Raw genomic sequence first — 27,148 nt, forward strand, 5'->3', positions numbered from 1 at the left:
TAAGCTGTCATCTTAACTAGCTATATCTGCAAAGTTCTTATTCCCAAATAAGGTCACATTCTGGGATTATGAGTGAGCATGTCTTTTTTCCTTTGGGCAATACTGGGGATGGAACCCAGAGCTTCCCATATACTAAGCAAGTATTCTACTGAGCTATACACACAGCCCTAGATACACATTTTTTGAGGACAGTATTCAATCCAATGTACCTGCCATTAGAAGAAATGGCATACATATGCAATAGCAGGTACTAGAAGCCCTCCTATTATGGTAAATATTTGTGACTCAGAGATATTACCCCTATAATAGATAATTTTCTTATTTTATTCAGCTTGAACTGAAATAAAGGGTCAGATATGACATGTGCTCACAGTGGGTTTTCTTCACTTATGAGATGAGCACACTCTCACAACAAATCTAGTTTGAAGAAAGGCTCTGAATTAACGCTATCTATTATTGCATTTGGTTCTATGGATGAAACACACATTAACAATAATTGTTTCCTGCTATAAGGTGCTTTTAGGGAGGCCTTATTCTGTTGAAAAAATATATGGTTTAAACATTTTATTGCATGTCAAAGATGTTTTATTAACATGAAAGGAAAAAATTCCAATATTACAGAGTAATTTCAGTATTGTTCTTATGCAGGAACTCATTTAAATGATAAAGAGTACTAAAACCCAGTTAAATCTTGGTGGGAGTAAGAGTTTTAAAAAATCTTCTGGAAAGTCTGATAATGCAGAAGTCAGTCCATCAATTTGTAATTCTTTAGTTGTTAGTAGACCTATTTCCTTTAAAGATAAAGCTAGGAGATTTATTGTAAATTTAAGAAACACTGAAAAGTTTCCACGGCTATAACTAATCCATTTCTCCATTTTTCAACCAACAATAACTTACATGTTCAAGAAAAAATTTTGTCCGTGATTGTACGATTACTCCATAAACTATCAATGGTAATGATTTTAACATTGTTCTAAGTGAATATTTAGACTGAAGTGGATTTGTTAATCATTCTCATCATCTGGTTTTAAGATTTATGTAAAGGCCAATGAGCGATTTAGTATTGAAAGCTGAGATGTGAGTAAAGAATTTCTCTCTGTATTCTAAGTCATGGTCCAGTGCCTGCAAGGTTGGGTGATTTTCTAATTTCCAAACCTCTTTCGGTTCTCTAAGTACTTATTGATTCCTTCTCTAAGAATGATTATACTGAGTATAAAACCTGCTCTCCAAAGGGAAGGCTAAATTTTCAGGGCAGGAGGTACCTGGGGTAATATCCAAGACTCTTCATTTATGTTTACCAGTATGACTGTTCACAGCATTAGTTATTAAATTAGCAAGGCTTTATTAATCACTTTCCCCAAGCTCATATAAACAGTGGCCCAGAATCCATGGCCATTAGATAATGGCAAAATGTCTTAAAAATATCTGTGACCACTATCATCAACATTGGAGTAGTTTTTAAAGAAGTTTGTAATTTGAGAGGAACTATAGTAGACAATCACATCAATCACATGTAAGTAAATGAATACAAATGAATAAACCAGGACATGCCTGTCACATGTTTCCGTGTACCAGAAAGCAGAATCTGAGAGTTCAGTGTGCAGGATGTGCAAGATGTTTATCACAGTGTGCCCTTGAGATCAACAACTGTGGAAAGGTAGAAAAGGAAGTAAGAGTGGACAGAGGTAGAGGCTGATCTGCAAAGCAGGCCTAACAACAGTCTTGGCCAACTAGGGAGTATTCTGAATCTGAGATGGCCATTTGGAGCTTTCCAGAGCTGGGCAGAGAGGGTCAGGTTTTCATACCCTCCTGTTAATCACTCATTGAATATGGGGCCCTGGAAAGATGCATGACCTGGGGTGAGGTAGTTCTCTGCAGCTCAGTCAGTACCCAAAGGGAGCCGACAGCTAAAGGCAGTCTTCTGGCAGCACCCCAGCAGCTAGAAGGAATAATTCTTTATGCATAATTATTCACGAAGGGAAGGGGGCTGAGAGACCACAATACTCCGCTGAAAAAAACTTAAAAGTCAAGAAATGTTCGGAAACCAGGAAGATGAGAAGAGTGGACGAAAGTGAATATAATCATGGTATTTGAACTGACTAGTTTTCCATATGGGAGGTCCAGAGGAAAGACTGAGCTGGGGTTTTGAGGAGTTGGCCTCTTCTGATGAAGATTCCCAGGAGGGGACAAAGGGGATAGTGTTCAAAGGTGAAAGGCTGTGGTTGGGTTGAGGCTCAGACCCAGAGAAACAGATTTAGGATGCTGGCCAGTGAAGGAAGATGCAAGGCACAGTTGAGACAGTAGACATGCTTTATTCAGTGGCAGCAGCAGCCTCCATTCCCCCAACCCACTCCAGGCTTTCTAGAAGCCTTTTTTTATATGTAGGTCCAACAAAGAAGGCACAGTACCAAAAGGTTACATAAGTGAATGCATGCTTATAAGGAGATATTTATGACCTTGAGTACATATGCTGGATCAGGGTGATTATGACCTTGACTACATACTAAAACATAACTGGCTGCAAGTCCCAGTGAGGGAGCCTAACTATAGCCATCTTGGGCCTTTCCTACAGCTGCAATGGCAGAAAAGAACAGAATGTGTCTAGGGATGACAAGAAGATTGGCTTTCCTATAGCAAGATATTGAGACGAATTAGAAGAGAGAGAAGCAGGGATGTAAGTAGGAGATCTTGATACTCTTAATCAGTTTTGACTTAAGAAACAAGTAGTAAACATGGAGGACTTCAGAGAAAACAATTCTTACTACTGTGTACAGAATAGATTGGAGGGTGAGGAAAGGCTACCTGTTGGAGACTGGAATAGCTTGGGTAGATTTAGTTTCCCCAAAATGTCCCTAAACTTGGACTAGGGTGAGCAAGGAAGGCACCTCGAATGCAAAATGTGTGCTTGTACTCTAAGAACAAGTGCTTTCTAGAATTTTGCACCTTATGCACCTTGCCTGCCTCACCATACCAATCAAAAAATAATATTAGTAAAAAAAAAAAAAAAAAAAAAACAGTGTACTTGTTGTGTGAAGACCATTTTAAGGCGAGTACCCTGCAAAAGAATAAGGTTTTGTGGGGGAAGTCTGGTAGTATTTAGCTGGGTGGTCAGTGAGGGTTTTCTGAGCAGGGTTCATTCAAACTGTGATCTGAAAGCATTATCTACATGGGATCGGTGGGGAAAAGCATTGCAGACAAAAAAGAACAGCATGTAGAAATGTTCAAACAAAAATGCATGAAGTTGTACAATTATGTATATAATCCTCTTAAGCTCTTAAGGGAACAAGATGAAGGTCTGCCAAGAGCTAGAAAGCATACTCCATGTTTATCTTTATGACTAAAAAGAGGTCAAAGATCATCAAAGAAAGGTGAGCCAATTAGTTGCCTTTTTAAATTTCAAAAGGCACTATGAGAGTTTGAAATTCTAGATATAAAAATCAATTCTACTGAATGTGATTGGGCGATATCTTTAAAAATGGAAGGAGAGAGGGCCTACTCTCAAAAATAAAATAGTCCATGCATTAAAAAAATGTATAAAACAATTACTTAAGGGAGGGTGTATCTCAGTGGTAGAGCACTTGTCTAGCATGCACCAAGCCCTGGGTTCCATCTCCAGCACTGAATAAAACAAAAACAAAACAAAAATTAAAAAAAAAAAACAATTACCTAAATAACAGTTAAATTCTTCCTCCTGCAGGGTTATGAGCCAGATCCCAGTATAACCCAGTTGGCAGAGCAGTATGCCAAGGAGGTATGTTCCTTATTTGTAAAGCTATAATTGCCTCACTCTGTCTCATGAAGTTGTTTAACCAGCATGCTTATGTATGCTAGAATGGTACCAAGCTGTCACTGACGAATGATCCATTGGAAGCGGCACATGGAGGCAATGTATTAATTACAGACACTTGGATAAGCATGGGACAAGAGGAGGAGAAGAAAAAGCGGCTCCAGGCTTTCCAAGGCTACCAGGTTACAATGAAGGTACAAGTTGATGCCTCTCTGAAGGTTCATTAATTCCATTCATAAAGGCCACAATCATCTAATCACTCATTCATTTTAGGAAGAGTAAACTATCCTTTCATACTCCATAAAGAACTCATGTATCCCCCAGGGATTTCTCTCATCCCAGTGATTACCTGTGTCCTTTGGGAAAGACACTTTTTTTGCTGGACAAAGAAATTTGAAACCCAGGCAGCAGAGAGAAGCGTGCTGTTCCCTGTTACAGGAACAGAGATATCAGAATATCATACATCCATGTATGTTTAGAGATATTAGGTTACTTCTGATGCATGCAATTTCTTCTGATTTCTCTTGTAAGAAAAGCCCCATAATCATGCTCATTCTTGCTTCTATTTTCTAAGGACCCTACATTCAGTTTAGTTTTGCCAAATCCTTCAGGGCATTCCCAGCAAACTCATTCAATTTGATACCTTCTGGTAAGACCTGAAGCAGTGTAATTTTGATCAGTCATTAGAATCACCTGGAGGAAATGTTCATGCATTGCTATCTGAGCCCCTCTTCCAAGGGTTCTGATTCAGTAGGTCATGGGTGAGACATGAGAATTTGCATTTCTATCTAGTTCCCAGGTGATGTAATACTATTGGTCCAGGGCCACACTTTGAGAACTGCTGTCTGGGCTGGTCACAGTACTGCATGACTGTAATCCTGGTGACTGGGGAGGCTGGATCACAAGTTCCAAGCCAACTGGGGCAAAAAATAAAAATAAAAATAAAAGGGTTCGGGCTATAGCATGATGGCAGAGTGCCCCTAGGTTTAGTCCCTAGTGGTCCCACCCCAGATACCCTGAAAGTCAGGTGCACATGGAGATTTTGTCAGCAGAACAACTGATCTACTTTGTTGAAGAAAGTGATTAAGCAAGTACAAAAAATATTTTAGCCTGACTTGCTGGCGCATGCCTGTAATCCCAGTTGCTCAGGAGGCTGAGGCAGGAGGATCACAAGTTCAAAGCCAGCCTCAGCAACTCAGTGAGATCCTGTTTCTAAATAAAATGTCAAAAAGGATTGAGGAGGGGCTGGGGATGTGGCTCAAGTGGTAGCGCGCTCACCTGGCATGCGTGCAGCCTGGGTTCGAGCCTCAGCACCACATACAAACAAAGATGTTGTGTCCACTGAAAACTAAATAATAAAAAATATTTAAAAAAAGGATTGAGGATATAGCCCAGTGGTTAAGGCCCCAGGTATCAAAAAATATATATTTTATTGGTAAGGTATATGTATACAAGTTTCTTATTATTTCATGTCAAACAGAGTGAAAGTTTGAAAAACAGAAAGTGAAAATATATTTTTCCTACCTTCTTAACAAGTCACTGTTACTGTAAGTATCCTAACAATTCCATGTGTTTCTTTGCAGACCTTTTCTGTGCATTTACATATGTATGCCTACACACGCACAATCACATTATGACTTTTCATAAGTATTATTTTAGACCTATTATTCTGACTTACTTTTTCCACCTAACAAATATATTCATTGAAATATCTCCATTCTTTTTAATAGCTGCATAGAATTCTGAAGAATGAAACGTAACTTGCCTATAATATTTCCTATTGATAAATTAAGCTATTTCCAAATATCCAAGTTGCAAACAATGCTAATGTACACAATTTACAGATTTATTTATACAAATGTTACTGGAAAATAAATACCTAAAAAATTTTCAAAATATGGGAGATGCTGTTAAATTGTCCATCTAAAAAGGATGAGCAATTTATTTTCCACAGATGCATATGATACTTTCTTTCTCCACATGTTTTCCATTCTTAGTTATTTACACTTTTAACTTTTGTAAATATGAAAGGAAAAGGTAACTCATGCTTTTTAGAATTAGAATTTGCATGATTGCTAATGAAGTTAAGCATCTTTTCATGTTTATTGGCCATTTTCACTTCTTTTTCTATGAATTGCTATCATATCTTTTGCTTGTTTTCTAATTTTTGCCTTTTAATTATTGATTATAGGGGCTTTTTATATGTTACAGTGAATCCCTTATCATATATGTTGCACATATTTTCATGGAGATATTTTAAATTATCCATGGTTTCCCACATAATTACCTTGACTACTCTTAGGTGTTCTTCTGGTGTCAGGAATGTAGGTGTGAAGAATGGTTATTCACTAATGTATGACTAATGTAAATGCTACTCCTTTTCCTTGTCATTTTTCTAGTATTTTAGAAATTAAGAATGTTCTGAACTTAAAGCTAGGGTGGAGGTAGAGAAAATTTTTAGTACAAAAGTAATGTTTTTAATGTAAGAAAGTATGAGGAAATATAATTTTGAATCTGTTAAGTGTACTATGGAAATATAATGGAAAATGTAACTTTCAAAAATTAACTGTTAGAAGCCTGGCATGGTGGCACATGCCTGTCATCCCAGTGGCTTGGGAGGCTGAGACAGGAGGATTGTGAGTTCAAAGCCAGCCTCAGCAAAAGTGAGGTGCTAAGCAACTCAGTGAGACCCTGTTTCTAAATAAAACACACACAAAAAAATAGGGCTGGAAGAGCGGCTCAGTGGTTCAGTCGCCCCTCAGTTCAATCCCCAGTACCCCCCGTCAAAGCAAAGAACTAACTGTTAGAGAAAATTGTGACTGCTAGTACATTTACATTAAGAATGAACTATCCTTAGAACTGTAATAAATAAATAATGTTGGTTTTAAGTAAAAAAAAAAAAAAGAACACATTTGTTATTACTGTAATTACCTGTAATCTGATATTACTACCAGTATTTTCTTAACGAACAATGTAGTGGTGGTTAATATGAATATTGTTGACTATAATATTTTTGTTATTTCTTATAAGTAAATAAAGTATTACATAATTTTTAAAAAAAGAATGAACTATATAGTGTACAGTGTTCATAATCCTGTTTAATGCACTCTTACTTTTGGGCTTTTTTTTCCCAAAAAATGCCATAGTTAGACACAACGTATGCTTCAAGTGCTAAAATAATTCTTTGAAAATAAGCTTAAAATCGAATATTCAAAGCAACTTCTTAAATATATTGAGATAAAATTGGTGACTTTTGCTATCAGCCACATATTATACTAGTAGAGTTCTTTATTGAAACGTTCACTATTCCACTAGACAGAATACCAGAAAATCAAGTTTAACTTGGAGGTGATGATCTCCCAAATAAAATAAATGATTATTGAAATGCCATAAGGTTAAAATACTATATACATTTCCCTTGGGTGTCTTGTGCTAAAAACTTTACTCTGCCTCTTTGTCTCTCTCATTACATTGATCCCTGACTCCATGTTATATGTGTTTTTAAATACTGAAAAAAGATAAACATGACTGCCACATGTAATAGTCAAACTGTGATCTTGTCTCCATTTCTTTAGACTGCCAAAGTTGCTGCCTCTGATTGGACATTTTTACACTGCTTGCCCAGAAAGCCAGAAGAGGTGGATGATGAAGTGTTTTATTCCCCACGGTCACTAGTGTTCCCAGAGGCAGAAAACAGAAAGTGGACAATCATGGTAAGCGAAAATGGGAAATTAAGGGATAAGGAATTCTCTGTGTCATTCCAACTTGGTTGTTCATGCCTTCTGGTAAATAATAAGCAACCAAGGTTATCCAATATATTACTTGTTCATACAGCATCTATTTCTTTTCCAGAAAACTCATGATAAATTGTTATTATTCATTAGTATTTATAACATATTTTAGTGAAGTAAAATTTTAGTGAATTACCTGGTCTTAATAGTTGTACCAGCCAGGGTCTTACACACAAACAATTGAGTCCATTCTAGGTGGATAAATAGAAAGGCATTTATTAAAAGATATTAAGCAGTTCCCAGAATCTCTCAGGAAGGGGATGTAATGAATAATTCTTGGACACCACATACCAGGGTCAACACAGCAGGAAATTTACTCGACAACATTGCAGATCACTTATAGCAATAAAACCATTGATATAGTCACTCACAACTTAGTACCAAAGGCCTTTGAATTAGATGCCATACTCCAGCTAAAACAAATACTTCTACCTGCATATGGAGCAGAAGATCCAATCTCTCAGAGTATGGCTTCTACTCCATGTTATTCACTTTTGCATCCAAGCAGCTGAGTCATATGCTTGCATCCTAGCTTCAAGGGAGTCTGGGATATGTAGTTTTTAGCTTTCAGTCTTGGAGTAGAGAAAAGTTGGAGATGACTATCTGCTAAGAATTTATAAGTAAGAATGTGGTGTTGTGAATATTAAAATGATACATGTAAAGAATTTAGTAGTACCTAAAACATTGTAAATATTATAATTATTATCATCTTCATTGTTGATTTGATACAATGACCAGCAGGAGTTCAAATTCCACTATGGCTGCTTAGAAGCCAATCATGGCTTCTTTTTCTGGGGGAGGTACTCTATCAGGCCTAAATTTGTCATATCCAATAATAATTATTTTACTGTATCTATCCCACTTGTCACCTCAGGATACTAACTTTGTCAAATGTTAGATAGCAAATGAGTTTTAATCTTGGGTTCTTAATCTCATCAACTGGCCACTTGGAATCTGCCTGTGGTATGGGACAGAAAGAGTGACATAACCAATTAATTAGTGTATATGATATGGACACTGGAAAGGTACTCCTTATGTCTCTGAGCTGGATGATCTGGAGGTTTCTTTGAGTTTGGTTCATTTCAGCAGTCATAGCTTAGCATCTACTATGACAAATGACAATTGCCATGTCATCCAGACTGGATCTTCTGAAGCTTTTGTGCACTTAACTCACCCAGATATCTTGTTAAGTGCAGATTCAGATTCAGTAGGTTTGAGATGGGGCCCCAAATTTGGCACTTCTGATAAGCACCCAGGTAATTGAGGTGTCACTGCCTTGTGAACCACATTTTGAGTAGCAAAGAACTAGATGACAAGAAAGAAAATGGAAGCTCTCCAACTGTATACCTCAGGAAGAGAAAAAAATATATATCCTCAAGTTCTGTTTTTCTCATCAGAAGACAATTGGAGTTACAAAGATAAATCAACCAAATCTATTACAGCAGATTGTAGAAATTCAGGGGGTAAAACTTGGGAAAAAAACCCTTCTAAAATATTAATTTTAGAGATGCTCTACAATTCTAAATTTTTAGAGCCTAGTGAACAGTATATTTAGATTCAATTTATTTAAAATTAAATAGCACATTCACATGGTTGAAATGTTTACAAGGAGACACACACAGTGAAATCTTATGTTCCATTTTGCATCCATATAGGTCTTGCTGCTGTCTCATCATTCCCTATTCTCCTGAGATACCCATATTATTAGCAGAAAATGTGTCCAAAAAAACGTGAAAGCAGAACCATGTTAAACTGAAGATAGAGAATCTAAAGTAGAAAGAATGCTCAACTAGGAGTGAGGAGATGACTTCTATAACTGGCTTCTGTATCTGCGCCATCTTGGAAAAAAGTGTTACCTCTCTAGGTCCCAGTTTCCCCACCGATAAGTAGATTGAGCCATAGAGATGGAAAATGAGTTTTAATCTTGGGTTCCTAATCTCGTCAATGGGCCACTTGGAATCCTGTGTGGAGAAGGATTCTGAATCTGCTTGTGGTGTGGGACAGAAAGAGTGGCATAACCAATTAATTAGTGTGTGTGATATGGACACTGGAAAGGCACTCCTTATGTCTGAGCTGGATGATTTGGAGGTTTCTTTGAGTTTAGTTCATTTCAGCAGTCATAGCTTAGCATCTAGTGTGTACCAGAACCTCTGCCCAGCATTGGAGATTTAAGAGAGAAAAAGAAAAATATGCAGTCCTCACATAGTCTATATAATTCACAGATGCATAAACTTTTCAAGTAGGATGAGAGCTTAGAGATCAACTGGACTAAGTTCCTATTTTATAGGCAAAGAAATTATTCATAGACAATTTATTCAGAATGGCCTTTAGGCTCAGCACCACTGTGATTGATTTTTTTCTAGGATCTCTAAAGGGACAATACTTGTTTACCTCTAGAACTGCCCTATCCAATATAGTTGCCACTAGGCACATGCAGCTATTTAAGTTTGAATTAAATTTTAATAAATTTGAAGAATCAATTCCTCAGTCACGCTAACCACAATACTCGTATTAAGTGCTGAATACTCACTGTGGTTAGTGACTACCATGTTGGAAAGCACAGACAGAACATTTCTATCATTTCAGAAAGTTTCTATTGGACAACATCACCCTGGGGAATGATTTTTGCACACATAAATTCATTTAAGATGGAAGAAGGAAGAAAAGACACAATCTGGCCTCTAGTTCTGAGCTGATGATATCTATAATGACTGATGTAATGTAAAGTCTAACTAAGAGGGTGAAGAACTTATTCCTAAAGCATGTGACAACTTTCAAGCAGAAGTGTACTCTTTCAGTAGCTTTTATTTTTTGTTTGGTTTTCATTCAGAGTAACTTTTTAACAGCTTCATGCTGGGTGATTTTCAGCAGTGATGCTCTGAAGGTTCTAGTAATCACACCTTTCTCTCCACAGCACATAGGTCTTTGGATCCCTTTGTTTTAAAACAAAATTTACCCTTTTCTCCCTACAAAGCTTGCTCTTTTATTTTTAAATGATCAGTAAGGCAGTAGGTCTCCCAAAACGTCAGGTAGGTTTCTTCCCCTGCCAATAAATTTTGGAACTAAAGAAACATAAAGGGACTCTGCAAAAGGGCTGACACTTGATAACACTGTTATCTGAATGACCCTTAAGCACATAACACCATTGCAATTGTAGCTTACCGTATTTAGAGTCTAGGGTTACCAGATAAAATATAGACACCCAGTTAAATTTGAATTTCAGATAAACAATGAACAATTTTTTCTATAACTATGCCCCATGCAATATTTGGAATGTGCTTACAGTAAAAAATATTTTTTTTGTTTATCTGGCATCCCTATTAAACTGTCTGTATTTACTAAATCTGGCAGCCCTACCCCCAAGTTGGCTTTCTAAGTTTTTTATTTGAAAATAAGTTTGACATGTCCAATGACTCTGAACCTTGAACAAAGCAAAACCTCAGATGTGATCTCAGGAACTCATAAAAAGCTTAAAATATTTTTACCTGGTACATATTCTTATCCCAGATTTTAACTACTTCCGTCTTGTCATTCAGATCTCACCTTAAATGTCATTCGTTTAGCAAGGTCTTTCCAGTTTGGTTACTCTTCCCCCCCACTCTAGGCTACCTATTCTTAAGTGGTTCCTCAGCCTCCTTTTATGCACTTAAACTTTTATTTTTCAAAGGTACTACCTGGTATTTTCTTATTTCTTTGTTACCTGTCCCTCTCCCACACACACCAAAATGAAAAATCTGTCATAAGAGCAATCATCTTGTCTATAATATTTTGCATTATACCTAGAAGAGTGCATGAAACATACCCTAAATATATGCTCCATACACTTTTATAACTTAAAGTCAACATAGGGTACTGATTTTAGTACACAGGCTTTGGAATCAGGTTACAATTATTGATTTCTGTGAGATCTGAAGCAAGTACTTTAACTTCAGTAAGCCTAGTTTATTCATATGAAAAAATGGGGTTGAAAATAGAAACAACTTCATGAAGTCATGAGGATTCAATGAGATAAGAGTCATCTGAAAATGGTCAGGTTCCAGGGACAGTCAGGTGCATAACCACCTTTTGTCATTACCACTCAGGAAAACATACCTCAGCTTCTTCATGTGTATTTTACATCTCTTACCACTTCCTATTGTAGGAAAGGATATTAATTAGTATGAGTAAGCACAGGTGTCTGTTTAATAAATATATTCAATGAACACCTTTGAAATATAAAACCTGTTCTCCTGATACAGCCTAAGGACACTTGTGCAATACAGCTGAAGTATAAGAGCAAGTACCTGAGAGGCAGTGAAAACATCTCATAAGAGTGAAGTCAGAGAAACTGGATTCCAATCCATTTCTCACAATCTGTTGTTTAAAGGGTTGGTCTCTTAGTCTACAAACAATGATGTCAGAGGCCATCTTAGAAGATCAGTGCATCAAATGAGATAATGCATGAACTTTTCTCTCCAACTCACCATTACCTAGTACAATGCCTGGCAAATAGTTTTTGACTGACTGACACATGGTAAGGCATTTAATATACTGTCTGGTACCTAGTAAGAACTCAATATATGTTCACCGATGTTTCTGACATTGTTATTGTTGCTATTATGGAGATTGGGAAGAATAAAAGTGAAAGTCACTATTTGTGGCTGACAGCCCAAGGGGAAGCTATACTCTTGGCTATAAAGTTAATGTTCTTTCAAGAGGTCAAAAATTCATATTGCAGACGTTATTCATTAGCCCAAATAGTTTACTTTCATTAGTCTACATTTGATTTATCCTAAACTTCTCTAGGTTGCAAGTAACCAGACCACAGTGTAAACATGAGAACTGGGATAGGGGGGATTATATTTCTCTAAAACTGGCCAATTTATGGGTTTCAATTCATGATTGGAAAACGCAATCATGACAACCATTATGGCATTACATTTCATCTCTCTGACCTACTAGTCCTGGAATGAGGCCTAAGTAAGCATAGTGTTTGTGCTTATATTTGGGTCAGCTTGATCCCTCTGGACCTTCCTTTATCCGAATAAAAATAAATATCATCTCAGAACTGTTCCCTTATCATTTCCTTGGAAAAACACATTTTAACTCTAGGCCTGCAAAACTGAAACCGAACTCCCCTTCCTTAGGTCCCAAAGCAGAATCTTACTAATGTTTCTCTCTCTCTCTCTCTCTCTCTCTCTCTCTCTCTCTCTCTCTCTCTCTCTCTCTCTCTCTCTCTCTCGTTGTACTATCCCAGGCTGTCATGGTATCCCTGCTGACAGATTACTCACCTAAGCTCCAGAAGCCAAAGTTTTGATTCTGTGTTGCTTGTCAAGAGAAAATGTTCTTCAGTAACAACAGAATGGGAGAAAAAGAAGAGAATCTAAGATATAAACAAATCCCTAATACATGGTATGGGTGAACTGTATGATATTGCTTTGTCATTGTGAGACTTTCCTGAAACCCTTAATTTAAGTGCCGAGGCACTGTAATACCTGGCTTGACTTGGTTTATACTCTCTAATTCACAATTTCTGAGTTGCATTTGGGTATCATATTAATCATCATGTACATTTGCTTCAACTAAACATAAAATGCCATGTTCATCATGCATAATATCTAAGCCATTAAATGTAATCTATGCTTATTACTTTAATAAATGATAACCCATGCTAATTTATAAGTAAACATTTACCAGGCAGTCAGCTTCTGGTAGATCTGTGGACTGTGTTCATGTCCCTCAGGACCAACGAGAAAGCCAAATGATATATCTTGCAGATGTGGTAGTTTTCAGACCAATGAGGAAGACAGATAGTCACAGAGACAAATCATGAAAGTCTTGGAAAACAGCTATTACTGTGTCTAAACTGGAGGGTTTTTTTTTTTTTTTGAAACATTCATGGGAAAGGGCGGGGGTCCTTCAAGACTATGCACCTTTTCTCTGTAATGAATACTTAGTAGCACACTCTGAATGAAGCCTTTGCTAGCAAGTAGAAAAATCACAGCTACCTAGCCAGGAAGATAAGATCTAATAGAAAGTGAAATTTTCTTAGATTCATATTTTCCAGCAAGAGCAATCTAATTTTTTTTCATATCAGTCCTTATCGTGCATCTATTTACATCACACACTGGATATTTCCATAAATCTACCACTTGCCACGTTTTTGCCACTGTTTCTCCTCTAATATTTCTTCAGGATAATCAAAACTTGCAATATTGAATTGTCATAATATAATTAAAACTAGATTTCTCTTGTGGGTAACCAAAATTTATATTGTTAATTATTGTGATATAATTAGGAGTGTTTTGGTTAAAACATTAAATAACATAGGCAGAGCTTTAAAAATATAACATGGTACAGAGGATAAAATAATCCAATTTCCTTTATATTCCACTTCTAGTGTTAGAAGAATGTTTCTAGGCTGGTTGACTGATATTCTTCAGCAGACAGCTATGACTTAATTGAGTAAGCAAGAGATTAATTACAAATTAGATTTGCAATGAAGATGCAATAAAACATATTTTGTCAGGCAGGGGGAACTCATGACGTTTGGGAAAAAATCAATTTTTCCAGTAAATGTCAAAGGTGACTTTCACATCTATGGTAATTTATTGGAAGCACTTTAGAAAGAGAGTAGAGTTTAGTGGAATCTTTTTTTTTCCCAGCAGAAAGCATAGGAACAATTTAACCAGAAGGTGACACACATGGATTGTAGAGCTTTGCCCTCAAACTGCCTACATAGGAAGGAAAATTCTTCCTCTTACCAAATGGCCCCCTCATGCTAATGAACTCTCATATATTTTCCTGGCTACTTTTTGAACCAAATGGATGGTATTTATCCTTTTTTACTCAATCAGAAGGAACATGTAATCATTTTCTTGCTAAAATGTAATCGCTTTTTCCTCAAAAAGCCCCAAAGCTTTCTTTTTATGTATACACAATTTGACATACTTCTCCAACCAAGCCCATAGGAATTTCTTTGCTCTTTAAACTTCTCCTCTTAACAAGATATTATTTATATCATCAGGAAAAAAGAAAACAGTGGAGGAAAGTTTGGCTTTCATTTTTGCAAAGCTATTTTTATCTCGTCTTTCTTCTTATACTTGCCTTCATCATTCAATTTCTTATGTAACTACTGCAACTCCAAAGATTAACAAAAATTCTAGCAATGACCTTTGGGTCCCTGGTGTATATATGAAATTCTATCTACTTAATTAATATAACTAACCAAAGAATTCTTTTCTTCCAGGCTTTCGCCTCTGTAATATTGGGAATATAAATCCCAGGTGATTATACTGCAATGATTTCAATGTTAAGGAAGAATCCTCTGTGTGTGTGTGTGTGTGTGTGTGTGTGTGTGTGTGTGTGTTTGAGAGAGACAGAATGCAATATTAATTTTAGGGACTTCAGAAAAATAATTCAATGTCACATATGTCTAATGCATATTTTACTAAAGATTTGGCTTATTGTACAGTTCCCCAGGTACAGATAACTGCACAGAGGATTGACGTGGCAATGGCACTTTAGGCCTCCTACCCAAGTAACCCTAGAACCTCAGTGAAAATAGTAGGGGCTCCTTGATACAAAGCCAAATTTCTGAAGCAAGTCTTCTCATGTGATAAAAAAAGTTATGGAAGAATACATAAGGCGAGGGTATCCAGAACACACTCCCTTTGGGCCTTTTTGTTTTGGAAATTCTCATCAATGTCTATAGTGATGGTTGAGGTACATGGTGCCATTCAACAGTTTTGGAGTATTGATGTCTTTTGACAAATATGAAGGGTCATACTGAATAATGGAAAACCAGTCAAGTCACAACCAGGAGTGCCATATACTGCAAGTTGTGTATTGGGCAAAGGTCATAGGTGAAAGATGGGAATAAAAGCTGAGATGTGGTCTGCATTTCAGTTACCAAGTCTAGTATCTCCTTCCAGGCCTTCTAGCCAGGAGGAAAGAGTGCCTTTTTTGTGAATTTTCCATCCAGTATTTTGTAAGCTTGAATAGGTACTTTGTTTTAAGTTATACAGAAGATCAGTATTTGGTAGGCAACCTTGCCATCAACAATTTACAACAGGAATGTTTTCAATATCACCTTGTACTTGAAGACAATGACACACAGACACAATGCAGCAATGCTTTTAATGAAATTGGGTTTTGCTAGATTCCTTAATATCCCATAGTGGAAATAATAGTATCTGTCCATCTTTGGACATGACACAGATCATTGAAACAAGGATTTGAGAATCAACTCTAAAGTACTTTAAAGAATAAAGAAATTCTTCTTAAAAAGTATCCAGAAAAATTAATATCAATTATGGCTAAAAAAAGGACAACCATAGTCAGATCAAATGGAAGTGAATTCCTTATCATGGGATAAAATTTTCATAGTCTTATCAATGCCAGACTTATGCCAGTGAGAGGAAACTTCTTTCCTAATCAATGTTGTTGTGAAACTCATCCTTAGAGGAAATGTGAGCAAATGAATTTTAAAATTGGAACAGGGTTTTAAAATTATCCAGTCTATCCCTTCATTTTACAAAAAGAAAGATCTAGGAAATAACGACAATGTTCCAAGGTAGAAATTTGCCCAAAAGGGAGGGATAATTCATGGATTTAACACCCCTCTGTAATCTACTTGAGATCCTATAAATATAGCAACTTGGCTTGATTTGCCCATAGGCTGAGTGGAGAATGGGAAGCTGGCTGGTCCAGGACTATGGTTCTGTGAGGTCAGGGGGTTAGAGAGCAGAGTTCACTCTTGAGGCAGGGATGAACACTGATGTCCAGATGTATGCACAGAAACCCAAAAACTCCACATAGTAGACACCCATTCAGATCTCTTTTACCTGGGTTTATCTTTCCCCTAGCTATTGTCAGAGGTGGCTGCTGATACTCATGGCTGCCCCTTTCTATGAATTGAGGCTCTCGGCCACCAGAAATCACTTTTGGTCCAGGAGGTCACACTCACTTGCACCCTGCCATCAGCAGCCCTCCCTGCTTAGCTTCCCCTTGCTACTCTAACCTACTTCCCTTCTGAGAATGATTTCTCAATAACTCCTTTGCATATGAATCCCCATTTCAGGCTCTGCTTCTATGAAATCTGATCTAAGATGGTCTGTAATAAAAAGTTTGTGGGGAGTGGTGCTGAACAACTCTTCCTTTAGGCATCAGTAGAAGAGTAGGGTAACGACAATATTTTTCAGGTTCCTGGATCATCAGCCTTTTGTAGAAGGTAGCAGAATATTAGAAATGACAAATATTTTCCTGTAGCATGTTCAAATTCATTACAAGGAGTTTGTTACCAGCACAGAATAGAAGTAAGACCAATTTACTTTTCCTACAGAAGAAGATATCTAACGACACAGTACTTGTGATTTATTTCTGTGATATTCTAGCACCTTTACCGATTGGCAACCACAGCAGCTATAGGTGGTCTGCCCTTTGCACCGACTTTGAGACTGTATTGGCCTACTTTAGTGGTTCTCCAACTTGAGGGTGCAGCAGAATCCTCTAGATGCCTTGCTGATACATGCATCACTGAGCCCCACCCCAAGCTTCTGATGCAGCAGGTCTGGAGTGAGGCCTGAGAATTTGCATTACTAACAATTTCCCAGGGATGCTGATGCTGATGGTCCAGGGACCACACTTTAAGAATCATCAGTTTTGGACAATTCTGAAGACTAATATGAGGTGTTTTCATCCCCATATCCATAAAGTCCCACTATACGGTATTTGACACAACCCAGATTATCTAACCATCGACTTCTTTTGAGGCACTGAGGCCTGAGTTTCACCCATTCTCTATCTCTGCTATCTCATCCTGCTCTCCTCATCTGTAAAGTGTGAGTAATACAGATCATCCTATGGAGTTATTGGAAGGATAAAGCAAAGTAACATATATAATAATATTTGTCTCACAGCAAATGCTAAATAAATATTATCCCCCTTTTGTCTGTTCAGATGTTTCTAAAACCTTATATTTTTCTTTAGTCATTTATAAAATAATTATATCCCATTATCAGAAAAATGCTGAACAGCATAGCTGGTATAAAACATAAGGACAAGGAATGAGATTGTCTTTTGAAATTGGTAGAACCCAGCAGATTCAGTTAAGCCGTTTCTCTCCAGGGATTGGTTGTAAATATGCTACTCAAGGAAGTGACCTTGTTCTTAGCCAAACTGAATCATGGGGGCCAAGAAGACTGGAAATTCAATCAAGGTGACTAAGCTCTTTGCTTCGGAGGCCTTAATGTGAATATACATTTATGTGAAATAAACTGTAAGCATCCAGCAATTCTTGGATAGGGGTCCAGCTGATAAAAGCAGAAAAGGATTACGAAGAACTGATCAGGGTTGATCCATCTTTGAGGATAAGACCGCTTGAAAGAAGAAGTTTTTCAAAGTGTTCTTAAGATAGCAATTCTCAGACGTTTTCTTCTCAGAAATTTCACTCATAAATTGTGAAGATATCAAGTTCTGTTTATGGGAAATACATCTGTTGTGTATACCACACTAGAAAGCAAAACATAAATTTAAAAACATTTATTAATTCATTTTAAATAATAATAATAAATCTATTAGTGGTTAACATAAATAATGCATTTTATGAAAAACAATTATATTTTCCCCAAAAATGAAGTTAATAGAGTGGCTGACATTGTTTTATATTTTTGCACATGTCTTCAATGCCTGACTTAGTGGAAGACAGACGAATTTTCCTATGTACTTCTGCATTCCAGCTGTAGCTTTATGTTAGTTTGAAGTATAGAAAGAATACATGATTTCACACGGATAAGTAGCTGAAAGGGGAAGACTATTTTAATAGTATTTTCAGATAATCATGAATATTCCTTAATGCTATGCTGAAATTCTGCAAGTGATAGTTCCCTAAGTATTAATTGCAATGTAGCTGGGCATGGTGGCACAAGCCTGTAATCCAAGCAACTTGGAAGGCTGAGGCAGGAGGATCGCAAGCTGGAGATCAACCTTTGCAACTAAGTGAGGACCTAACCAACTTAGTGAGACCCTGACTCAAAATAAAGAATAAAAAGAGGTGGGGATGTAGCTTAGTGGTAAAGTGTCTCTGGGTTTAATCTCCAATACCAAAAAAAAAAAAAATAGTTGCAATGTGAAGTCCGAAACCAGATCAATGAACTTTTTTATACTCATACTTAATTCCATGTCTATTTTACAGTCTGAATAGATCTTTTAACCAGGCATGAGTCCACATTGGTCATTTGAAAAATCTTCATTCACCAAGATAGGCACATCCTCCAAATAATGACATAGCTCATTTTTATAAAAACACATTTGTTAATATCACCACTGATCTCTTTAGGAAAATCTTTAAGTATTGAGAAAGTAATAAAAATTTCATACAATTCCAATTTTCTCTTGAAGTCTCAAGTTTTATCTTTGACAACAAACATTATCAGTTGCTTTTGTTTTTTCTTTTTTTTATCAGTTGCTTTTTTTTTTACAATGACAGCTTCACCTCATTCATTTTCAAGATGTCTGGCAAATGTCCAAGTCTGGATGACCACAAGTTCGCCAATCATTTTTTTTTTCAAGTAAAACTGGTATCTTGTGAAGAAGGTAGTTTGTCAAAATAAGTCAAACTCAGAAGGTCAAGGGTCGCATGTTTTCTCATATGTGGAAACTAGAGAGGAAAAATGGGAAAAAAGGTGTGTTGCGGGGGCTGTTATAAAAATCAAAAAGAGATCTGTAGAGTAAAGGAAAGGGACCAGTGGAGGGAGAAGGGGAGGGAAAGGGGAAATACAGGGAAATGATATTGGCCAGATTATATTGTTATATTGTGTGCATGTATGAATATGTAACAGCAAATCCCACCATTATGTATAGCTAAAATGCACCAATTAAAAAATGGGGGGGGGCAGGGCTGAGGAATAGCTCAGTTGGTAGAATGCTTACCTTGCATGCACAAGGCCTTGGGTTCCATCCCCAGAACAACAACAACAAAAAAAAAATGTGGGAAAAGGAAGGTGGCTTGTTCAACATACAACTCAAAGAATTACACAAATGCCTTCCTGCAAGATGACCATCATACTTCATCACACAGAAGCAGAGTTCATTGCTCACCTCCCATTTCAACACATAGAATATTGAAAAGATGTGTACTTAAGAGTTGAAATTTAATACTAATAATTTTTCCTGATTCATTAAGGACATTCTTCAGTTTTTAAGTGCCTCTGTGTGATAGTGAAGAACGCAATAACTTTTGGTTCTACAGACTTGACTTCTGCTAAGGTGTCAGCAGTTTTACCCCCCAATCCTTTTTTTTTGTACCAGGGATTAAACCCAGGGGCACTTAACCACTGAGTCACATTGCTTAGTACCTTGCTAAGTTGCTGAGGCTGGCTTTGAACTCAAGATCCTCCTGCCTCAGCCTCCCAAGCTGCAGGGATTACAGGTGTGTGCGACTGCACCCAGCCTCATCATTCTTTTTTTGCACCATCTGTTCATGCTGCTGCTCCAGGGACCACCCTTTGTGAAGCATGGTTCTTTTCTGCCTCCAGTGATCCAAGAGAGGCCAAATGAGTAGAACTTGGGAATGGCCATTCCTGATTAAACCAGGACAAATGAGCCCATTCTGATTTTACCTTCCAAAAAGATTCTGGTGGAAAATAAAAAGTGTGTGATTCATTGTTATAAAGTAGGTCTTGGTTGCATTAACTATGGAAAAATCCAAGTTTTTTATTCTGTGCATATTAAGCTATCTATTTTTTGAGCATCAGCTTTGTTCTAGTGTTTAAGTCTCTGGGAAGACAGTAATTGACAAGAAAGATATGATCCCTGCCCTCATGGTACTTACAGCCTAGTAGGAGGAGATTGGCAACTGCTTGTAAATAGATGCTGTGATAAGAGCTGTGTGGGAAAGAATAAGGTGCTATAATAGAAAATAAAAGGGATGAGGGGCTGGGATTGTGGCTCAGCGGTAGAGGGATCATCTGTCATGTGCGAGGCCCTGGGTTCAAGCCTCAGCACCACATAAAAATAAATAAACAAAATAAAGGTATTGTGTCCAACTACTTCTAAAAAATAAATATTAAAAAAAAGAAAATAAAGGGATGAGAGGAAGAGTCAACCTTGGATCAATAGTTCTCAAACTTTGGTGAGTATCAGAACCACCTGGATAGCTAATAAAGAATACAGAAGCCCTAGCATATGGAAATAGGGAGTACCTGGATCTCTGTTTTTATGAAATAATTTTCCAAAATTTGACTAGTGATGCTTTAAATACAGTGCCCAGAGCAAGACTCTCAAAGAAGGTGACTGGTGAGAATAATTGGGGGGCTGTTCATTGGATTTAGATCAGGTTTGTTTGAGGTGATGCCAATATTTCTTCTACATCTATAGCTTCACCTGTAGGGTTGGCAGATTCTTTTATGACTTATATCAGCACATTCCTTTTCTTATTGCAAAAGTACTATATCACTCAAGTTTCTGTAACAAATATTTTATGAGTTGAAGTGATTTCATTAGACATTTTGTATTTATAAGCCTTGTCATGGAACTTCTCTGAAAGTCTATCCCATTGATAAGAGACTATATATCTTTAAAAAACTTTCACCCTAACTAGTTATTTTTCCAACACTGACTTTTTAACGTGGTTACTGGGATATAAATGTTCTCTGAAATTCTCCTGGATGTCTTGCTAAGAAGTTAACATCCAGCATGACACTTTGAATTAATTCTCAAAGTATTTATGCTAATAAGATTATCTCCCCTCAAGGCTTTTCATTAAGTATAATTGTAAAAATTACATTTCTTTAACTAAGGTCAGTAAAAGCAATTAAAGTATTTAATTTCTGATTCCCATATAATTAAGTGAAGAATGGAGGAGAAGAGTATTCCAGCTGGAGCGAACAGTGTACAGGTATAGGTTGTCCCTGAGGTGAAAAGGGGATCGTCTTTTTCAAGGAACAGGCAGAAAAGAGTACAGCGTGAGTGTAATGCATAAGGGAAAGAGGAACATCAAACTATTCTATAAAGTTTAGCAGGGGTTAGCCTACACTTGCCTTTGAGGCCAGGTAAGAATTTTGGCTTTTATTCTAAGTCCAAAGGGAAGCCATTGATGAGGTCTATCCATTAGGAATTCTCTGCGAAGACAACTTTGATTCAAATTTATCATAAAAATGACTCAAGAAATACACTGTATTCTGATTTATCCATTGATTTCTTTTTTTTTTTAAAGAGAGAGTGAGAGAGGAGAGAGAGAGAGAGAGAGAGAGAGAGAGAGAGAGAATTTTTTTTTAATATTTATTTTTTAGTTCTCGGCGGACACAACATCTTTGTTGGTATGTGGTGCTGAGGATCGAACCCGGGCCGCACGCATGCCAGGCGAGCGCGCTACCGCTTGAGCCACATCCCCAGCCCATCCATTGATTTCTTAGATATTTATTTAGTCTGATTATTTAAGTCTACTCAACTATTAAGAAATCAACAAAATGGCATTTCTACACCTTTAAAGCTGTGGGAATATTTGACCAATCTTGAGCCATTGAAGAATGTATGATGGTGTTCTCTGGAGGACAGTCAACTTTGACAGAACTAGCTCAAGAATCTCTTGAGCTCTGTTTTACTGGCTCATGCTACTCTCCATATTTCTGTTTCTTCATTGTTAATTCTTACTTTTCTCTGCTTCTCTGAATTCATCTTCCCATTGTAATCCTCCCAACTTCTCTATCTTTTTTCCTGGAATAATTGGAACTTGAGATCTCATCTTAAGTGTGCAGGATAAAATAAAGGATAAGAATATGGGCTATTCAAATTCCATCTCTCCTATTCTTACCTGGATGATATAAGTCCTACAGCCTCAGACTCCTCACCTGTAAATAGGGGATGTTAACAGTACCTAGTTATAGAAATAAACATGCAAGCAAGGGGAAATATTTAATGCATGGTCTGAAATGTGGCACATTCTCAAAGATATTAGTAATAGATCTTCAATTCCCATTTAAATTTTTCATTTATAAAGTCACCTCATATATTGAGCTCCTTCAGTTCAAGGAATAGATCACTTATTTTCAAATCTATTATATCACCTTGCATTCTGTTGCCACTCTGTAAATATTTGCTGTCTGCTTGTTACAGCTAGGAAATGCCATAAGACTTAAAAAGAGGGAAAAATAACCCCTGAAGGATTGATAAGAAAACCCTTCAAGTCAGTGGATGGATGCCACTCAATCCTTGCAGACTTGGCAACATTTGACTAGGAAAAGAAAAGGGAGGAAGGCATTCTAATTGACAGAACTGTCATAAAACCTGTGAAATGAGAATGTGTAGAGCTTGTTAAATGATAAGCAAGTATTCTATACTGTTGAAAGTGGAGGATTTGTGTGTGGATGGATTTGGAGAGGTATGTTAGCATGGAACTAATGAGTACCTTGATCAACTAGCTACTAAGTTTGTGATTTTTCCTGCAGGCTTGGGGGAACCATTGACAATTTTGACATAAAGGAGACATAGGAAAGTAGTGTTTCATCAAGGTTGATCTGGTAATGCCATGCAGATTTATTTGGGAAACAAGTTTTGTGGCTACTGTGTTCCCTAAATTAGGGCAGCAGTCATGGAAACAGGAGAGCTGAGCCAAGAGAAACCTGGCAGGACATGGCAGTTGAATCTAAAGTAAAAGAAAACAATAAACACTTTGAAGTTGAAATTATTATGAGGATGAATTGGACCTAGATTTCCTATGTACATATGTGAATACACTACAGTGAATCTCACCATCGTGTACATCCAAAAGACTGAGATCCTAATTAGAATAAGATGTACTCTATGTTTGTATAAATATGTCAAAATATACTCTACTGTTATTTATAACAAAAAGAACAAATTTTAAAAAGTAAAAAAGAAAAAAATTATCATGAGGCACAAAAAAGCAGGTCACTTCACCTCTTTGCCTTAATAGTTCTACATTTAAGGCAGAATTTAATAAAATATAATCTCTTAGCTTCACAGGGATGAGAAGATCTTAAGCAAGATTCTTGGTATGTAATATGAATATGATAACAGATGCAAGATCACTTATCCCCTTATCTAGCCCAAAGAAAAGCAGTTCGTAGATGTTTGTTCATTTTTAAACCGTTAGAAATAGAGCCTTATAGACAAATCAAAGCAGTTTGATAAGGTAAGAATAGCTAAGGGAAAGGATTAAAGAAAATACTGGATGTATTTTTTGTCTTCAAATTTGATTTACAGATGAATAGATCAAACGAAGATATTTCCTGCTCTTGGGTATGACAGAATACAGGAAGGAAGTTACTAGTTATCATTGTTGGTGGCTTCCCAGTCTTTCTTCTTTCATCAGTAAAACCTAAATTAACAGGAGAACTTTATGTATGCAAACATCCTTGTTTCTCTTACCCAACAAAATCCAAAATCTTTCATAATTAGATTATTAATCCTTTAAATGCCACTGGGAAGAAGTTATACACATTTAAGTAAGTGGACAGTTATTCTTAGTAATAAATACATAATCAGACCACTTGTATGGTCCCCAAAGTGGTGATTCCCCTCCTGATACCACTTCAATTTTGGCCATAGACCCAACTTTCAATTTCCAGGAATCACTTCTAGTGGCTTTTCTGAGGGCCTTTGTAATTATAAAACTCTTCTTTTGTTATTTCTATTAACTCTCTTCCAAAATACCTTAATATATAGACAATAAAATGAATCAACATCAACACCCTATGTTATCTGGCAGGATAAAACTATTCAAAGCTAAGAGGTGACTTACCTTTGTACTGACTGATAGTAGCTCAATGAGTCATATTAAAAAGTGGAGAATCTGCATTTTCCTAATATTAAGGATATTGAATTTTTTTCATATACTTGTTGACCATTTATAATTCTTCTATTGAGAAATGTCTATTTAATTCATTTGCCCACTTATTGATTGGGATATTTGTTTTTCTGATGTGTTTTTAACACTTTATACATTCTGCATATTAATCTATTGTTGGAAGAGTAGCTGGCAAAGATTTTGTTTCATTTCAGTGTTCTATCGAATAGAGGAAGGATATTGAGAAGGAGGGAGGAGGAGAGGACATGGGGAAGAAATCTACCAAATTATGCTGTGTGTATATGGTATCTGCACAAACAAATAACACACTGAATACAGCTTTTATATATAATGATAATGGACTAACTAAAATAATAATGATAAAAACAGGAGGTGGATTACTTGAGTAGAGCAATCAGATAAGGAGAGTGAGGAGGGGAGAAAAAGGGAATAAGATGAATCAAATTATGTTATATGCATGTACACATATGGCATAATGATTCCAAATATTATATAAAATTATAATGCACCAATTAAAAAATGGGGAATCCGCACCAAACAGCTAAATTTTAAATGGATTACAATTCCTAGTGTCTATGAGGACACTATATGGAATTACTTAAACTCTTACACTTTGCTGATGGAAATGTAAACTGGAACAACCATGTTGCAAAACTCTTTGACAGTCTTTAGCCAAGCTAAACATATGTATGTCCTCTGACTAACTTCACTTGATTTGGTTGATGGTTACGTGAGTGTATGTAAAATTTTATTGAGCTGTTTCCTTGGAAGTGTGTAAATGTAATCCCAATTAAAATTATTTTTTAAAACTATAAATGTGGCTGGATGTGGTAGTGCACATCCAGCAGCTTGGGAGGCTCAGGCAAGAGGATCACGAGTTCAAAGCCAGCCTCAGCAACTTGGCCAGACCCTAAACAACTCAGTGAGACCCTGTCTCTAAATAAAATATAAAAAGGGCTAGGGATGTGGCTCACTGGTTAAGAACCCTTGGGTTCAATTCCTAGTAGAAAGAAAAAAATAGTAAATGTGTAACCATTAAAGAAGATAGGAGGAATCCAAAATACAGGGGAAATAATGAATTGCCCAAAGTTATCCTGTCTTGATTTAGATACATGCTTCATTGTTTTGCTTCAACTGGGAGGCATATCAAAAAGAAATTACATTTTTAAATTATCTTATTTCATTAAAAAATCAGGTATGTTCTGTATTAGAATAAGGTCTAAACTTTCTGCAGCTGATCATTTCACCAAATTTCTGCTCTGTCAAACTATGAAGAAAGAGAGAGGTTGTTTCCTATTCTTACTGCTAAAACTATCCCTAAAATGAGACTTTTTGGGTTGTGTCCGTATTTGATATCTATCAACATATTCAGATTATCTAGAATGTATAATACGGTACTATATTTTATATTTAAAGTACATAACCCCCTTTTTAATTAAGAGGCTATATATCTCCTTAAGGAATTGTCTTAGTACATACCACAGCTTGGATAATTTATAAAAAATATAAATTATTTTCATAGTTCTGTAATATGAAGTTCAAGATCAAAGCACCAGTACATTCAATGTCTGGTAAGGGCTTGCCCTCTGCTTCAAATATGGTGCCTTGTGTCTGTGTCCTCACTTTGGCACAGGGCACAATGTTGACAGAGGATGAAGCTGCATGAAGCCTTTTTTATAGGGGTGTTAATCCTATTCATGAGCAAGGAGTCCTCATGACCTAGTCACTTTCTAAAAGCTCCACCTTCTCATACCATCACCTTGGGATTTAAGTTTCAACACACGAATTTTGGAGGGACTCATAGATTCAAACCATAGCAGGAATTTGTAGTGATTTTTGAAAATGCATTGTGTATCTTTTAGATAAAAGCTCACAGCAGTCTGTCTTGCTAAATGAGATGAACAATAAATTCTGAAAGAGGTTTTTTAAAACATTTTTATTTATTCTGATGTGTTATATATGACAGCAGAATGCATTACAATTCATATAACATTTTTACATATTTTTTCATATCTCTGGTTGGACACAAAGTAGAGTCACACCATTCGTGCCTTCATACATGTACTTAAGGTAACAATGTCAATCTCATTCCACCATCTTTAGTACCCCCATACCCCTTCCCTTCCCCTCCCACCCCCTTGCCCTATCTAGTGTTAATGTAATCTCCCATGCTCTCCCCCAACCCCATTATGAATCAGCCTCCTTACATCAGAGGAAAACATTCAGCATTTGTTTTTGTTTTTTTGGGTTTTTTTTTTTGGATTGGCTAACTTCACTTAGCATTGTATTCTCCAACTCCATCCATTTACCTGCAAATGCTATAATTTTATTCTCTTTTAACAGTGAGTAAAATTCCATTGTGTATATATACCACATTTTATTTATCCATTCATCTACTGAAGGGCATCTAGGTTGGTTCCACAGTTTAGCTATTGTGAATTGTGCTGCTATAAACATTGATGTGGCTGTGTCCCTGTAGTAGGCTGTTTTTAAGTCCTTTGGGTATAGACTGAGGAGTTGGATAGCTGGGTCAAATGGTGGTTCCATTCTCAGTTTTCCAAGGAATCTCCATACTGCTTTCCATATTGGCTGCAACAATTTGCAGTCCCACCAGCAATGTAAGAGTGCAGTACTGCTTTTTACTTTGGAAGGAATATCCCAGCCTGGCCCTGACCACTGAACTCCTCCACTGGGACTTCTCTTTTCTCTTTTCCCCCACATCCTCGCCAACACCTATTGTTCTTTGTCTTCATAATAGCTGCC

At 36.7% G+C, this 27,148-nt stretch overlaps 1 protein-coding gene across 3 annotated transcripts in view; it reads left to right on the forward strand.

Moving 5' to 3' along the window:
• The window catches only part of OTC (ornithine transcarbamylase), a gene marked incomplete at both ends in the record, with an annotated part of 61,681 nt that extends 48,807 nt beyond the window's left edge, over positions 1–12,874 (forward strand). For 2 of the 3 annotated variants that reach the window (XM_081277898.1, XM_081277899.1), the window contains 4 exons: positions 3,698–3,751; positions 3,832–3,981; positions 7,363–7,500; positions 12,815–12,874. In XM_081277898.1, coding sequence (XP_081134024.1) covers positions 3,698–3,751; positions 3,832–3,981; positions 7,363–7,500; positions 12,815–12,874 — 402 coding nt within the window. The remainder of the gene's footprint in view (positions 1–3,697; positions 3,752–3,831; positions 3,982–7,362; positions 7,501–12,814) is intronic. The other variant, XM_081277900.1, reaches the window with a different exon arrangement.
• Positions 12,875–27,148: the final 14,274 nt, after the last annotated feature.

This window comes from Spermophilus citellus (assembly GCF_964194105.1).
Source record: "Spermophilus citellus genome assembly, chromosome: X".
In the NCBI taxonomy this organism is placed as follows: Eukaryota; Metazoa; Chordata; class Mammalia; order Rodentia; family Sciuridae; genus Spermophilus; species Spermophilus citellus.